The sequence below is a fragment of the Apodemus sylvaticus genome, chromosome 5 (assembly GCF_947179515.1).
Source record: "Apodemus sylvaticus chromosome 5, mApoSyl1.1, whole genome shotgun sequence".
NCBI lineage: Eukaryota > Metazoa > Chordata > Mammalia > Rodentia > Muridae > Apodemus > Apodemus sylvaticus.
In genome coordinates, this window is record NC_067476.1 from 14,668,606 (window position 1) to 14,685,209 (window position 16,604).

General features: G+C 54.1%; 1 protein-coding gene across 7 annotated transcripts in view; it reads left to right on the plus strand.

Moving 5' to 3' along the window:
• The window catches only part of Dab2ip (DAB2 interacting protein), a 145,041-nt gene that overhangs the window by 63,650 nt on the left and 64,787 nt on the right, over positions 1–16,604 (plus strand). For all 7 annotated transcript variants that reach the window (XM_052182342.1, XM_052182346.1, XM_052182344.1 and 4 more), the window contains one exon: positions 12,848–12,981. In XM_052182342.1, the coding sequence (XP_052038302.1) occupies positions 12,848–12,981 (134 nt within the window). The remainder of the gene's footprint in view (positions 1–12,847; positions 12,982–16,604) is intronic.

Below are 16,604 nucleotides of genomic sequence, written 5' to 3' on the forward strand. Positions count from 1 at the left end.
TCCCTACTGTAGTCTCCCCATGTGTGAACAGACGTGCAGAAGGTCGGTCAGTCTGCCATGTGTGCCTTCTGCAGGAGGCCCTTTTCTAGAGAGGGTGTTTGGTCAGAGCACCAGATGCAGGAGTCTTTCGGGATGGGGTAGGGCTAGGGGCCATAGCAGTCTCTCGTCTGAATGAACAGGGAGCCCAGGACCATGAGGCAGATGAGGCTGTTGGGACTTGTCCTCAGGCAGGGAGTCAGGGTGCCATCAGTACACGGAGATCAGGGCAGATCAGGGATTCGGGATGGGTTAAAGGATCAAGGCAGCTGCTGTTCTCACCTGGCCCTTGATCCCTGAGCTGAGATGTGCTTGAGGGGGTCTGCTTGTTCAGTTACAGGAAGCACTGGCCCAGCCTGGGCAGCCTGGACAGGAACATGGGGAGGGAGGGGACAGCACAGCTCTGTACCTATTCTGTGCAGCTCTAGAACCTTCCAGAGTGTCCCTTGTTCTCTGCCAGGCCCTCCCTACGACCACTGAGGTGTGAAGGCTGCTTCTCAGGTGGTGTCCCAGGCTCCTACAGGTTTTCTCATTTGGACTGGCATGCTGGGTTCAGTGATCTTTCCCCTCGACCCAGGGAGGGAGATCGTGCTGACCTCTCTCCACAGAGCACCTGGAGGGAGCCCATTTGATTCCTGGCCACTGCTCGCCTCTCTGGGCAAGTCACCAGAGGTCTCCAGACCTTTTTTTAAATCTCCAAACAGGACAGCGGTGAGGGCTCCAAAGCCTGCAGGTAAGGCACCTAGCTGGTGTCTAACCCTGCTGCTTGTGTTTCAGGGTACACCCTTTCCATACTTTCCCCAGAATCCCTGGAAGCAGGGCCTGTCTCTCCCCTTCACACTGTCCCTCACTGCCCCAAAGCAGCAGCATCCTTGACAGAGCTCTGAGATGCAGCTGGGACCAGGAGTTGAGGTGAGAGAGTGAGTGAGGGGCTTAGGGACCCAGAGCTAGTGTTCTAAGGGGCCAGTCTGCAGGGTGTTTTCTCACCAGCAGGGGGCAGCAGAGGGCAGCGAGTGGACATCCTGGTGGCTCTTAGTGAGAGCTGAGGTCCTAGTTTGTACCCCTGGCCACAGGGAGCCATTGAGTTCTGAAGGCTTCAGGATGATCTGAGGTGACAGTAACACTGGTCAGGGAGCATCTGGTTGACTAATGACAGCTGGGGCTGGCTGAGCTGGCTTGGCCTGGGTTCTTCAGACAGCTGGATCTCTGTCATGATCTTTGGAGTCATTGGAGGACCAAGGTTTGGGGCCACAGTGGGCTTGTATCAGGAGAGGCTCAGGGTGAGAGGCTAGTGTGTGAGCCTGCAGGAAGGGTTAGGGCCCTGCAGTCGCCAGGCCGGGGCTACTAAATACTTAGACCCCGCCATCCTGAGCTGCCTGGAGGGTCCCTGGGCCCTTGCTAGCGTCTCCACTACTTTGGGAGGGCATCGGAGGGCATTCCAGGGGAGGCCAGCGTGGGTCAGGTCCTCTGCCTGTGGTTCCAAGCTCAGCATGGCTGACTGTACTGACTGTATTGATTGTACGGTAGAGGATCATGCACCTGTTTTTGGCAGGTCCGTGAGGCAGACTGCAGTAGCATTTGTGTGTGTGTGCACATGTGTGTATACGTTAGTGTTTGTGTATATGTGTACCTGTGTATATACATTAGTGTTTGTGTGTGTGCACATGTGTGTATCTATTAGTGTGTGTGCGCACATGTGTATATCCATTAGTGTTTGTGTGTGTGCACATGTGTGTATCTATTAGTGTGTGTGCGCACATGTGTATATCTATTAGTGTGTGTATGTGTGTGTGTGCACATGTGTGTATCCATTAGTGTTTGTATGTGTGCACATGTATGTATCCATTAGCTTGTGTGTGTGTGCACATGTGTATCCATTAGTATTTGTGTGTGTGCACATGTGTATATCCATTAGTGTTTGTGTGTGTGCACATGTGTATATCCATTAGTGTTTGTGTGTGCACATGTGTACATCCATTAGTGTGTGTGTGTGTGCACATGTGTATATCTATTAGCGTGTGTGTGTGTGTGTGTGTGTGTATGCACATGTATGTATCCATTAGCGTTTGTATGTGTGCACATGTATGTATCCATTAGCTTTTGTGTGTGTGCATGTGTGTATTCATTAGTGTTTGTGTGTGTGCACATGTGTGTTGACTTTGAGATCCCTTCTCAGCTTCTCCCTCTCTCCCTTTCTCCCCTTCTTCCTCTCCCCGAGACACAGGCTCTCTCATTATTAGCCTAGAGGTCAGTGGTGTCTAGGCTGACTGACCAGAGAGCTCTGGGGATTTGTCTGTCTCTACTTTTTCAGCGCGTGCCGCTGAGCCTGGCTTTCTTTTTCCCTTTCTCCTGTTGCTTCTAGGGAATTAAACTTAGGTTCTCATTCTTGTGTGGTATAGACTTCACTGACAAGCATCTCCCAAGCCCCTTGACCCTTCTCCTTTTAGGCAGGCCTTGGGCTCTTGGTCTTCTGCCTCACCTCTTAAGTGCTAAGAGGACAGGCATACACCTTCATGCCTGGCTTCTGCAGTGCTGGGAGTCAAACTCAAGGCTCTGTAGACTGGGCAAGCCCTGTACCACAGAACACACCCCCTCCACCCCTGATTCCCTCACTTTTTCCTGCTGTGAATACAAAGTGATCACGTGGCACTGGGGTTGGATTACAGATGTAATTACATGTGAATTCTTGGGCAGGAATTGTTTCTGAAGCCAGGAGGCCTTCTGTGGAGGTGGCAGATTCTGACATCTGTTTCTTACACAAGTCAAACATCTCGATGAATAACTGCCTGTGGAACTGCTTAGAGAACATCTTAGAGGAACCATGTCCCTCCCCTGCCCCAGTGCCTTACATGGCCTCTGGTGGGAGCAGGCGCATCCATTTCTCCAGCCTGGCATCCGGGCATCCAGGGCCTCGCAGGCCTCAGCCTCTGTCTTGGGACTGGTTGGTCTTCTTGCCACCCTTCCGCCCCTTGCTTTGGTCTTCCTGGGCAGACATTTCCTCCCCAGCTTCAGGGTATGTCCTCATACCCTTCCCCTTCTCCATTCTGTCACTAACAATCTGCTATGCGCCTCTCTTCCATCGTGGTGACCTTCTCAAGGGCAGGAGTGGCTTCTTATTGCTTGGACTCCTCTGCTGGCCATGGCACCTGCTAGGGGCTGGTGGAGTGACGGGGGGGGGGGGGGGAAGTAGGGAGCAAATTACTTAGATGGTGATGAGGTGGGAGCAGCTACCTTAAGTCTGAGGCCACTGTGGACCAACTCTGAGATTAAAGGTCTGGCTGGCCGCCAGCTCTTAGGAGCCCCAGCAGAACAGTAGCCCTTGCCTAGACTTTGTTTCTGCCTCTGACAGGCCACGACTCCCAGGTCAGTGCAACCTGCAACTGGCAGATTATGGGGGGACAATGGCCTGTGGTGCCAGCTCCAACTGTGTCTGCTTTCCTAGTGCAAAGCAGTTAGCCACGCACCACCCCGGAGGCTCGGGGGTGTTGCTTCCCTTGCAGTTTGGCTTTCTTGCTGTTCAAGTCAAAAGTCCCCTGGGTTGGTCCCCATTGATTAGCACTTTTCCCTGCCTTGCTCCTGGGCTAGCCCAGACTGTTGGGTGTCTGGGAGGCTAGGATTAGCTGACCATCTTTGGGTTAGCCACTGTTCCCAAAAGGTCTTTTTCATTTGTTATCACAGCAAATGAATTCCCACTGGCATGGTGGGGAGTGTGCTCAAGAAATAGGCTTTAGAGGTTAGCTAGCTTCGAGAACAACCTTTTCATTGTAGGAATGAGGAAACTGAGTCACAGAATGCTAAGGTGCTTGTTTGGGGCCTCATAGTTGATTGTGGGGTGGTCTACACAGGCTGAACTCAACACTGCTGCTTCTTGGCAGTGTGACCCTATGCAGGGTTTTGTCCTTTCTGAGCCTCTAATTTCCCATCTGTATAGTGGGTTGTGAGGATCAAAGGAGTAGTGAAAAGCTTGAGCAGTGGACCTGGTGGAAGCTTCCTGAGTTGCGTGTGCTGTCAGCTCCTGTAGTGTTGTTAACAGAGGTGGAGAGAATGGATGGAGGGGGGGAGAAGGTCTGTGATTCACTAGGAGACCATCCTGGCCATGGGGTCTTAGCCCTGAGGCTGGGGGACCAGGATGAGAGGTTAGAGCAAGGGGAGGTACCCTGGTAGGATGGTGTTCCTGAGACTCCAGTCGACAGCCTGCCTAGAAAAGTGGTTTCTAGGCTTCGGAGCCACTTGAAGGTTCCAGTCAGTGTGCACAGGCCTGAGGCTGTATGGGACAGTGAGTCACTCCCGGCCTGCTCTCTGTTGTCACATCCATGCCTGAGACCGGAGAGAGGCATGTCTGGTTTCTGTCTCTGGATGTCTCCTCAGGCCTGGGGGAGTGTCAGAGGGCCATGCTTGTGTAGTCTTTCCGAGTCCTGTGTCATCCCCACCCTGTCTCCAGGCTCTTAGGTTTCTTAAGGGACCCTGGCCGTCACATCCTCATGACGTGTCACAAGCCCAGGGGGGGTTGGTGGTGTGGAACTTGGAGGCCAGGAGGCCCTGCAGCCTCGACAGGGGTCGACAGGACGAGGCAACCTCACTTGTGTGAGCCAGAGTCTGCCTACACTGCCCTTGTGGCTGCTCTCAGTAGGCCCGCCTGTATCTCTTCTTCAGTACTTCTAAAATGTCTCAAAAGCTGTCTCCTCTGATAAGCCTGCCAGGATAACTCCTAAGTAGGATTCTTTAAAAGGTCTTCTTTTGTATCACAGATAGTAATTCACTTACCAGGGGGCTGCGGCCCCCTGCTCTGGGCCTTGCAGCCCAGTGTGGGTAAGAGGCATTAAACACATCCATTTGTGGGTGGACATGTCTACAGAGGGACCCGACTATGACTTAGGGCATTGGAGAGGCCCAGCCTGGGCAGAAGGACCCAGAAGGAGGGACTGGATTCCCCCAAGCAGCAGGAGACTTTGATTTCAGGAAGCCCTTTGAAATTTTTGCTGGTCAGAGGAAGCAGTAAGAACAAATGAGGGAAAGTGGTATCGGTGGTGAAGACAGGAGGCCGTAGTTACTTTCCCCTTTACTGACGAGGGGGCGGCCATGGGCAGCCGGCCACTGGTGTGGGCAGCATAGCTCTTCAGGGCATTGTCTTCGACTGCCCTGCTTCTTCAGGGAGATGGTGGGTGAATGTCAGATGTACTTGTGACTGTGACACATGGGGGCTTCCAAGTGTGCTAAGTTTTTGGACAGAAAGACATGTTTGGAGCAGGGGGTTGTTGCTCTTGATGAAGAGGGGAGACCCTGAGAGCCATGTGTCTAGGGATGATAAAGATGAGGTGTGTGAGGAATAAACAGGGTGTGCACAGAGACACCTCCAAAGTGGAGCTTCCCACAGGGCAGGAGGAGGACGGTGCTGGCAGACCTAAGCTCGGTCTTCAGGATTGTTGTCTTGCTTAGCTGTGATTGGGGTTGGTGCCCGTTTGTGGCTGTCTGTTAACAATGGAGCATGTGTGTATACACGCTCATTTCTGTGTGTGTTTGTGTGTGAATGTGTGTCTGTGTGAGTGTGTATCTATGTGTGTGTGTCTGTGAATGTGTGTGTGTGATTGTGTGAATGTGTGTCTGTATGAGCATGTGTCTGTGTGTATGAGTGTGTGTCTGTGTGTGTGAGTGTGTCTGTAAGTGTGTGTGTGTTTGTGTGTGTCTGTGTGTGAGTATGTGTCTGTGTTAGTGTGTGTCTGTGTGAGTGTGTGCTGGTTAACACACATGTGTGTATATCCATGTGCATATGTGTTTTGCTTGCCTTCTTGTGAGTGTACCTTTTGTGTGGGCATTGTTGGCATGTCTGTCCTTGAGCATGAATATGGCTTCAGCCTTGTATATTTCTCCATGTGAGAATGTGGAGAAATATGCAATATGTGCACTTTTCTAACCAGGATGTTTGTCTGAGACAGGGTCTCCTTCCAAGGCTGGCATCCACCTCGGGCCCCTCTTGTGCTTCCTCTTCTGTGCTAGGACCATAGTGTGCCAATAGTCTTGGGCACTCAGTATTTTGAGACAAGAGTTTATCCTTGAATGTCCCAGCCTCTTTTGGGAGACCTCATGGCCTCTGGTCTTGTTCTTGTGTGGACTGTGAAGGTCGTTCATGTTTAAGGGAATACTGTCATGTGACAGAGGGGGATCTGTGGCATGAGGTGGCCCTCAAGTGGGTGGCCATCAGAAAGACACCAGCTGTTGATCCCAGCTTAGAATGCCTCTTCCTTGTCACCTGCCACCATGCCGTCATTTCATTAGTGAGTCACTCCCTAGTTTGGATCACCTTTGATAGTGGAGGAGGACCGGAGGAGTGGCACATCTGAAGGACACCGGCAAAGCCAGAGCATTCTTTGGTTCTTAGAGCCAAGCCTGGGGAGCTGGGCGATCCAGCTGGTCACTGATCTGAACTTCATAGACTGGGCAGGTGCCAGCCCTGGGAAATGCTTCTACCCAGTCACCCAGCTCTCCAGGAGAGTCTAGAAGCTCGGTGCTCAAGCTTGGTTATTTTAGACAAGTCTGGCCACCTTCTGGGCCTTGAGTGTCTTGTTTGTAACACGTGGGCCTATTGTTCTCACCTATGTACCTAGGGAAATAAGTCTCACCCCCAGCTCTTGCCCCAGCCTGCCTGCCCGCCTGTGTGCCCAGCATCTCCCCTCTCCTGGGGCCAAGAGGTAGCAGTATCTGTCTGGGATCTTCCACGCCTTATCTGTCTTGCTTACTTAGATGTGTTCTTGGCATTCGGACAGAGCCCAAAAATGGTATTGGGAGAGATGTCTGCGCAAACAGCCTATCTCGCTGAAGGCTCCCTGTTTGAGTTTGGACTCTTAAAACTGGCATGGTTAGGGTATGGGTCCACCCAGCGGCGACACATGGGGTTCTGAGCACTGTCTCAATGTCCCAGGATGAACAGATAAAGGGAGGCAGAGGTAGGCCAGGCCATTTGCACATCTCCAGTGGCCCAGGGCCAGTGTGCAGGAAGAGGAGAAGGCCACAAAGGCTGGGCTGGATGGAAGGTGCGTGGCTGGGTGGATGCTGAGGCTAGGGGAAGGCTGCCCCTGACTGAGGACCTGCTATCACTAGGCTGGGCCCAGAACTTCACCCTGTAGGAGATACAGCAGGTTGGAGTCCCTTGGTGACAAGGGGCCTCCAGGGCGGGTGTGGCATGCTCACTGTGGTTCTCCAGAGTACAGTGCATAGGAGGATTGGACTGGTCAAGGCTCTCTGAGCCTCCGAGTCACTTGTGAATCCTGTATGCAGAGGACAGTATGAGCTGCCTCTATAAGAAAGTGGGGCCCCACTCTGCCCACCCCACATTCCAGAACTCTCCCCGTCCAAGCTCTGGAGCAAGTATCTTCATCTCCCCGCACTTCTGCTTCCCATCCTGAACACCCAGCGTTCTGAAACTGAAGCCCACGGTCCCCCAAGGACTCTTAGCCGAGGCCCGGAGTCTCCTAGGCTGCCTCCCTCCCTGCTGAGAGATGCACTCTGCGTTTTCATGGACACAGCAACTTGGCAAGACAGGAGCTTGTTCAATAACCCCTCATTTATCCTCCTCCTCATCACTTGGAATTGATTGAAATGGGTGAATGAAGAAGTCACGCATCTGGAATTCTGAAAGGGTCTGAGTGCTGCTGGAGAGCCTTCCAGAGAAGAGCGGGGGTGGGCCAGAAGTTAAGACAGAACGGCTGCGACTGAGGTGTAGGGGTGGCTGTGGGGTGCCTGACAACTCATTCTTACAGCCAGACCACTCCGGTCTGGCCTGGGGCTTGGCCAGTGGTCAAGTGGGGACCAGCTGGGAGTGGTTATGTCCTTTTAGGTGGGGGCTTTCACAAAGGAGGCAGAGGCAAGAACTTGTAACAAGCAGCCTTGGATGAAAGCCCTGGGCCTTGGTTGAACCAGGGTCCAGGCACAGCGGCCTGCTGTGTTAATGGAGGCCAGTGCCCCACAGGGGTGGCGCAGACTCGGTCCCGCCCTGGCGGATGGTAGACCCGTCAGGCTGCCCACTGTGCTCTGCACTTCAGTCCCTGCTCCCTGGATGAAAGCTCAGACCTCACCCGGGCAGCCTAGCAGCCCTGTGGCCACACACTGTGCACGTGGGGAGTCTCTGAGGTTGCTTCAGAAGAAAGCACTAAAAGGGTTCAAAACGTCTAAACTGGATGTTACTCGGTGACTGCACGGTCATGTTGCAAGCAGCTTCATTCATGTCCCTGTCCTCACTGCTAGTCAGCCTGCAGACTCCTCAGAGGCCCAGTAGACGCCTACCTCTGTTGGTCACCCACACCTTGGGAGAGTCGGCTGTGGACTTGAGCCAGACTCAGTGATAATGACGGTAAAGCATGTGATTGCTTAAGTATTTGCTGACTTCCTGCTAATGCCTAACAATAATTCTTTCCTTCATCTTGTAAAGTAGGTTCCACCATTAGCCTGTGTTACAGATAGGATTCCGAAGTTCAGAAAGGGCGTGTAGTTTGTACACAGGTTGTCCGATTTAGGATTGGAATCCTGATCAGACATGGTGCTGCATGCCTATAATCCCAGCACACGGAAGGAGATAAATGGATTAAGAGTTTTGAGGCTAGCCTAGGCTACATGAAACCGTCTCTCAAAAACCCCCATCCCCCTCTCCTGGAAAAAATTGATCCCAGAAAGTAAGTGTGAAGGTACTATTCCTATAATCCTACAGTTCAGGAGGCAGAGGGCCTCCACATGAGTTCAGGGCCAGCTTGGGCTACATGCTGAGACCCTTTTCAGGAAACAAATGAACAAAGAGATTTGAACCCAGGCACTTAGAAAAAGCCTCAGGTGCCCCAGGGGAGGATTAGCAAGGACAGATCCCTGTGTGTAGGGAGAAAGAACATGTGAGGAAGTGCAGTCTCTCTCTCTCTCTCTCTCTCTCTGTGTGTGTGTGTGTGTGTGTGTGTGTGTGTGTGTGTGTGTGTGTGTGTGCTGTGGGAGCAGACAAAGGAGAGATTATGGAGTGGTTATTGAAAGCATGTCTAGCCCTCACAGATGAGCTAGCCCTGGCATATGCTATTACAAGCTGCAGATTTTTAAATGAAACCTTTGTATTTGAGTGGGTTCCTTGTGCGGATAAATTTGGCTTTTGTTGGATATTCTGTTCTACACCCCAAACCTAAACTCTGATCAGCTTTATGTGTCCTATTTAATACTCACTGCATGTCCCTCCCCAACTCCTTTCACAGTGAGGTGACAGGCCTTACCCACTACCTGTCTGAGACAAGCTGGGGTCTGGCACAGCTCAATTTGAGGCCTGTGTGCCTGCTTGCACCTTCTTAGCTACTGGCTGTCAGCATGTGCCAGCACAGCCGAAAGTAGGGGTCGGAAACTCCGTCCTACTGAAGGAAGGAACCGCTTGTTTTCTGAGGCAGGGCCTCATTCCACAGCCCTGGATGGCCAGGAACTTACTCTGTAGATCAGGCTGACCTGAAACTTACGAAGATCTCTGACTTCTGCCTCTGAAGAGCTGGGATCAGAGATGTGTGCCACAACTCGTAGCTAGAAGGAACAGGAACCTTGTCTGGTGCCGCTTGGTTAAAGGCTGGCTTGGGCCTTGTTCTTTCTTTCTTTTTTCCCTCAGTGCTGGCATCAGACCCTGCAGCTAGCTAGCACTCTGTCACTGAGCCACCTCCCGCCTTGGGTCTAGCATAACTTCCTGACTTGAAGACCAATCAGCCACTCCTCATGAATTCTGCCTGTAGCTGATCCCATGAAGGGACACGAGAAAAGGCTTGTCTCCTTTCATCCAGGGCCAGGGCCCACCCACCTGACTCCCAGCCCTGTGAAGGATGGTAAACTGGGACTCTGGGCAGAGCACAGGAATGGAGCTTGGGGTCTTTGATCTTGGGGAAAACCCCTTTGTCACCCTCAGTAATGCAGCTTGTTGGCCACAAGGCCATGGCCTCATCCTCCTAGGATGAGGGACATTTATTATATGTGGGACTCTGAGCTGGGGCGCAAGGTCTGTAGGGCTGATTGCGGTACCGTGGGGATTAACAGGGCTTCTCAATGGTTCCCTGAAGAACCTCCCCATGGATGGTCTGGCCTTCTGGACCTCTTGGAAATATAGACAACACTAGTCACCCTGTCCTGTCACCCCATAGTGCCCATGGCTGTTGTGGTCCCACTGTCTAGTGTACCAGGCTCTTGGAGTACTGATCTCCAAGGTCATTGCAGCTTGGGTCAGGGGAGGTAGCAGGTAGCACTGATTTTCAAAAGGAAGTTACAGATGTCTGTCATCTGGTAGTTGAGCCTGGTGAGGAGAAATGCTGGAGAGTGGCAAGATGCAACTCATTCTTCTAGAGGGAGAATAATCCTCCTCCTCCTCCTCCTCCGCCTCTCCCTCCTCCTTTACTTAGAAATAAAATCAAACTGACAATATTGCTATAGGATGGGCTCCACAACCTGTGAAATGGGCTCTGTGGTTCTTTGTACCATAAGAGTGCACTCTGAAGTTTTCACCAGTGCAGAAAATGAAAACGAAGAAAAAAAAAATCCAAGCCTGCTGGAGAAGACTCCTCAGGAAGGGCTGAGCTGGGAGAGCCCGGGGTTTACCTGGAGGTGTAGACCCTTGCCTGCCTGCTATCTCCTGGGGGCTGTGACCTCTCTTAGCCTGCATTACCTTGCCTGTGCATTACACCTTTGGAGAAGGGTCCCTCCAGTCCACCCCTTAAGTCAAGGGGTAGTCACTGAGCTGCAGAGCGTTTGAAATCCTGGATGTGGGTACAGGGGTCAGGTGTATTTGGACACTACCACCTGGGAAGGTCTTTGGGTGAGGTGGCGTTTTAGTTGACCTAGAAGGACATGTGGAATGCTGACAGGTGACCACAGGAAGAGGCCTGCTATGGATGGGGGAGGTGGAGGAGGAAGGAAATGAAGAGGGCAGGAGGAGGATAGCTTGGGGCACTGAGAGGGTGTGTCCTGTGGGAACAGCTGACAGAACCTCATCTCTCTACAAATGAAGTTTGCAGATAAGGTTTTTCCGCTGTTTTCTCTGTGTGCTAGTGACATAAGAGGACTTATTCAGCCAATGTTTGAGGTTGTCACGTCCAAGAGGTGGGGCTGCAGCAAATGGTCATCTGACCTTCTGAACTCAGAGATCTATCAGCCCCACCCCTTCTACGATGGAAAAAACTTCGAAATGCAGATCACAGTGACAAAGTTTATTTCAAAATAAGGATAAGAATTAAGGGTTGGTGTGTAAGGACACAGCTATTGTGGGTGGGGCCATCCCTGGGCTGGTGGTCCTGAGTTCTGTAAGAAAGCAGGCTGAGCAAGCCAAGGGGTTAACACCCCTTTATGCCTGTCCTTGGGTCACCCAGAATCAAGGCCAAGAGGCTGGGTTCCAGCACCCCTTCCATACAAACCTTCCTCAGGGAGTTCCAGTTCCCAGTTCTCCCTTAAGGTGCCTGCAGAATCTGAGCCCAATGTCATCCTAGTGCTAAGATGAGAGACCACGACAGAGCAACATGATGAGGAAAGGGTTTATTCAGTTCACACTTCCATACCGTAGTCCATTATTGGAGGAAGTCAGGACAGGAACTCAAGCAGGGCTGGAACCTGGCACAGGAACTGATCAGGGGCCATGGAGGGGTGCTGCTTACCAGCTTGCTCCCGATGGCTTGCTCTTAATAGAACTCGGGACCACCAGTCCAGGGGTGGCCCCACCCCCAAGAGCTGTGTCCTTACACATCAATCCTTAAATAAGAAAAGGCCCTATAGCTGGATCTTATGGAGGCATTTTCTTAATTGGGAGTTTCTCCTCTCAAATGACTAACCTGTGTCAATTTTACATACGATTAGCCAGCTCTTCCAGTAAGACTCACCTGTGGCCCATTGAGCCGCCACATCTTCTGGTCATCTGTCAAGGGCATTCTGGTCTGACCTACTGAGGCTGGCTCCTTACCTGCCTCTTCATTAGTCTAGAAGGTCCAGATGGGGTGTGGTGGGGTGTGGTGAGTTGGCAGTGGTGCTTTAAGCTGGAGTCTCAGCTCCGCACTGGCTGGTGAATCCATATATGGCCTGAGTCAGGTGTCCCAAAATTGGAGGTACTCAGCAAACCCTTCAACACCTTGGGTCCCTCCTTAAGGGGGCCACTGGAAGATCCTGTACCCATGGGATTATTTTTTTTTTTGAGGGGTCCAAATGTTTCAGCCTCCATCCTGACATCCAGCCTCCATCCTGACATCTGTCCGCCTTAGGGGTCTGGATGGCCAGCGTGCTAGTAGGCGCGCAGGCCGGTTGGAGGACCTGTTCTCCCAGCCTTAGTTTCCTTCATCTGTGTAACCGCTCCTGTCAGTCCCCGACGGGGCGGGGTGTGTGGAATCCTCCTGGAGGTTGGGGGTGTGGCCCGGTTGCAAAGGAAGGTGAGGTGAGGGGCTGCTGGTGGCGCTAGCCACTCAACCCGTCCCCCTCCCCTCCGTTCCCCGCTCCTCCGAAGTCCTGCGGCCCCGCCCTCTCGGCTCCAGGGGTTGGGTAAGGGGGCTCGGGCGTCCTCGGCCACGGTCGGAGGCACTCGGCTCAGTGTCGCCATGGCAACGGCGGCTTAGGGGCGGGGGCGACGTGGCGGGCTGGGCCGGCCGGCGGGCGGCGCGGGGTGGGCTGGGCCGCGCTGCGCGGGCCGGGCCGTCGGCGCTCGGTCGGCGGGCGGGCGGCGGCGCGGGCCGCGAGCTGCTGGGGCCGAGCCCGGCCCGCCGTGGGCCGCGAGGGTGCGGGTCCCGGCCCGCCGCCGCCGCGCTAACCCCGCCTCCCCTTCCCCCTCTTGTCGCCCCGCGCGCAGGGCTTCCTCAGCCGCCGCCTCAAGGGCTCCATCAAGCGCACCAAGAGCCAGCCCAAACTGGACCGCAACCACAGCTTCCGCCACATCCTGCCGGGGTTCCGGAGCGCAGCCGCCGCCGCCGCGGACAATGAGAGGTGAGCCCGCCGCCGCCCCGGCTGCGCCCCGAGGGCGCGGGGACAAAGCCGGAGCCGGGCAGGGCAGGCTCCCGCGGGAGTGACGCCTCGCCGGCCTCCGGGAACTCCGGGAACGGGGCCCCCGTCGGGCTGGGGGACCGGACTGCACCCTCCGTTGCCTCCACCGGCTGCAGCTAGGAGGGTGCCGGAGATCCGGGTTGAGGCCGGGCGCCAAGTGCCCTCTCGGGCATGTGGGGTCCTGCCTCGTCTGGCCGAGGTGGGCATTGTTTCCCGGGTGGTGCTGTGCCTGGAGGTAGGGACGGAAGTGGCGCCTCCACCCTCAGGACCCGTTCCCGGCCTACGGAGTCCCTCGGTGTCCGATACAAAAGGCATTTTCGGCTGGGTTTTGCCCAGACCCGGCAGCGCTCGTGGCGCGGAAAAGGGTGAACATCTGGAGGGGAGGAGCAGGGGGCTGGGCTGCTTAGGGGGCACATCTGCGCTAAGTAGGGCACGTGCTCCGCTGGGGGCTGGGGCGAGCCGAGCAGGCAGTGCCCAGTTGCTGGGTTGATGGGCATAACCTAAGACCCGGGAAGATGGGCCTTCCTCCTCCTGTCAGGGCAGCTGCTCCCCTTCTTTACCTCCCGCTCCCAGGGGTGTCTCCTATTTCCCTGCTTCCTCCTGGGCAAGCCGGGAGCAGGTGTGGAAATTCCAGGGGGAGGTGGCTTGTGGGGCGGAGGGGAGGGGAGGAGGTTGTTGAGCCTGCTCTGGAGTCACTGGCAACGTGCAGGCTTCAGCTCGCAAGGGCAAGCCATCCTGTCCGTGCGGGGGCACTGGGCGGGCACAGCCTCTGGGGGCTCTGGGTCGCCTCCTTGAGTCGAGTCAGCCACAGGCACCTTTCCACTTAGGCACAAGCAGTGATGGATTCCTGTGCCAGTTAGAACGTGTCGTGGAGGTGAAGGAGCCAGTAGGCTTCAGGGAGCCTTTTCAGCATTCAGTCCCAACATCTTTAGGCTCCTGGCATCTGCCTTCCTAGGTCTGTGTCCGTTTTACCATTGGCGAGTTGGCACTTCTTGTGCGGGAGGCACAGGTAGAATGATAATGTCTTTCCTTTCCTCCTTGCTTCCAGCAAGCAAGGAGCCCAAGTTATCCTAACTCCTGCCCAAGGTGGTGTGACGTTTAACTGACACCTAACATCTTCCCCAGGGCACCCCTCCCACATCCCAATTAGCCCTTCCGCGTCCATTAGCCCAGAGCTGTTCTTCCGTGCATCCCCACCACTGTCTGCACCTGGCTTTCCGCCCTGACCACCAAGCCCAGCCTAAGGCAGGACCCCCCCACCCCCACCCCAGCCTTTCACTGATGGCTATGGGGCCCCAGGGGACCAGGCGTTCCCTGGCAGGAAGATGCATCCAGGCCAGATCTCGGTGCTGGGTGCAGCCACTGCGTCTTTGAAAATCTCCATTCCCATCTTTGTTATTATTGTCTGTCTGGGCGGCAGGCCACCCGGTTTGCTGCCTTCCTCTCTCCTCCGGCCCCCTCCTCCGGCTGTCTCCCCCAAGAACATGCCCTTCTCTGCACTTTCCCTGGCAGGGGTCCGGACCCTCTGTTCTCGCATGCGGGGGCTTGTGTACGTACCCCATTTTGTGTGCATGTGGCGGTTGTCCGGGAGCAGGAGAGAGAGCAGGCAGCCTGGGTCTCTGAGTGTGTCTGCCCTCTTGAGAGCAAGCGGCATGCATGTCGTGTTTACCTTCCACCGCTGGGAAGCCGGCACCAAAAAGCCAGCAGGCGCTTGACTAGCAACCCTAGCCAGAGTCCGGGCTTCGCTAAGATGACCTCGGAAACATCCTGTGCAGCCTGGTCTCAGGTTAGCAGCTTTACGGGGAGGGGGAGGGGGAGGGAGGAGTCGGGTTTGAGAGAGGCGCTGAATGTCATTGGCAGTGGTGTGGAATTGTCTTTTTAAAATTTTCTGTAAACAATCTGTCCTGGTGGCCTCTGGTTCCGGAAGGGAGCCCAGATTTTCCCCAAACAGTCAGGGAGACTGGGTTTGAATCCCTCTACCCAGTCTAGAAGCTGAAATGGGCTTTGCCAGGACTGGGGTCTTGATTTATTGCTTTGTTCAGGAATAGATCTGCTGGCTGCTGTTGGGTGAATGGGCAGACATTTCTCTGGGTCAGTCCCCGAGTCACCGTTCTTGGGAGCTTAGTAACATTAACTGTGGTGAACCCACTCCCACCCCCTAATTTCACCATCAGACCTGGGTGAGTGGACAGTGCCTCTTCATTCTTGTGGGTGCTGTGCTGCCCAAGTGCAGTAGAGGGAACAGAGCAAGGAGAGGCTGAATTCCCTCTCCAGGCTCTCCCACTGACTGCCGTGCCTCTCCTGGGGTAAATGCAGAGACTCCAAGCAGGGAGTGGGTAGAGGGCAGGGATGGGAAGGGGAAGAGAGGGTGGCAGGATGAGCCCTGATCCCATGTAGATGAACAGTTAGGGCTATCTGGTCAGTTCCTTGAGTGTAACTGGGTGAATCTTTCTGGTTTGTATGACTGCTAAAAAGGTGTTGTTGCGTGTTAGTCTGTGTGCTCTGTGACTGCTGTGTTGGACAGGTTGTTTTTTTTTGTTGTTTTTTTTGTTTTTTTTGTTCTGGAATTCTCCACCCAGAGTCTGGAAACCAGGTGGTTCTGAGCTAGGCTCTCTGGGAATCTTGGGAAGGAAGTGTGCCTTAGATGTGGGTTGCTACTGTTAGGTTGTGAAGCTTGGGTCAGGCCAGCAGGAACTTGAGGGCTCAGGGTTACAGGACAGATTTGAGCCTTTCTACTTGTTCTATGAAAATGGCTTCAGGAGAGGTTCCTAGCCAGCCTCCATGCTCTCCCGGCCTCTCAGACACCCATTTTTCCTTTGGAGACTTTGGCAGTAAACACCAGGGACAGGTAATCATGCCTCCTGGATAGCAGAAATGGGAGCTGGCCAGAGCGCTTTCCAGGTGAGCAGGGTGCTTGCTGGTAGAGTGCTTCCTCTTGCAGGCTGGAAGTGTCGCTGCTTCATTTACAGGGTGGTTTGAATGTTGGTAAAAGCAATAAAAGATAAGGGAGCTGCCTTCCCAGAATCAAGGCGCTCGCTCATTTATTGATGCTTTTGAGCTAGGAGGTCAGCTGACATCCTTATTCCCTTTTCTCCTGACACCATTTTTAGGTGACTCTGGTCTCCTACACATTCATTGAGCATGCCTATCTCCCCCCAATCTTCTGTCTGTACTCGGGAAGTGGCAGAACCCTCCTCATTTTTGCCAGTTGGTCTGGTGCAGCACTTGGAAGTGCAGCCTGTCAGGTGCAGCTAGGCAAGGGTGGTGTGTGTGCAGTTGGAGCTACACTGTCCATGCCAGGGAATGTGCAGAACTCAGCTTCCACATCTGGAAGTTACTCATGTAGGGATTCCAGGTGTGTAGAACTAGGGAGGGGTAGTAATTGGAAGTTGGGGTGAAGGTTGTTTCAGGGGTCCCCCTGGCCCCAAGTAAGCAGATCTGAATTCTGTTTCCTGGGGTGAGGTCATCCTTGAAGGAAGAAACAGGAAGCCGGTGAAGAACAGGTGGAAGGCAGAGCCTGTGCTACTGTGCCTTTGAGGTCTCAGGGCTGGGATCCAGGCCAGGGC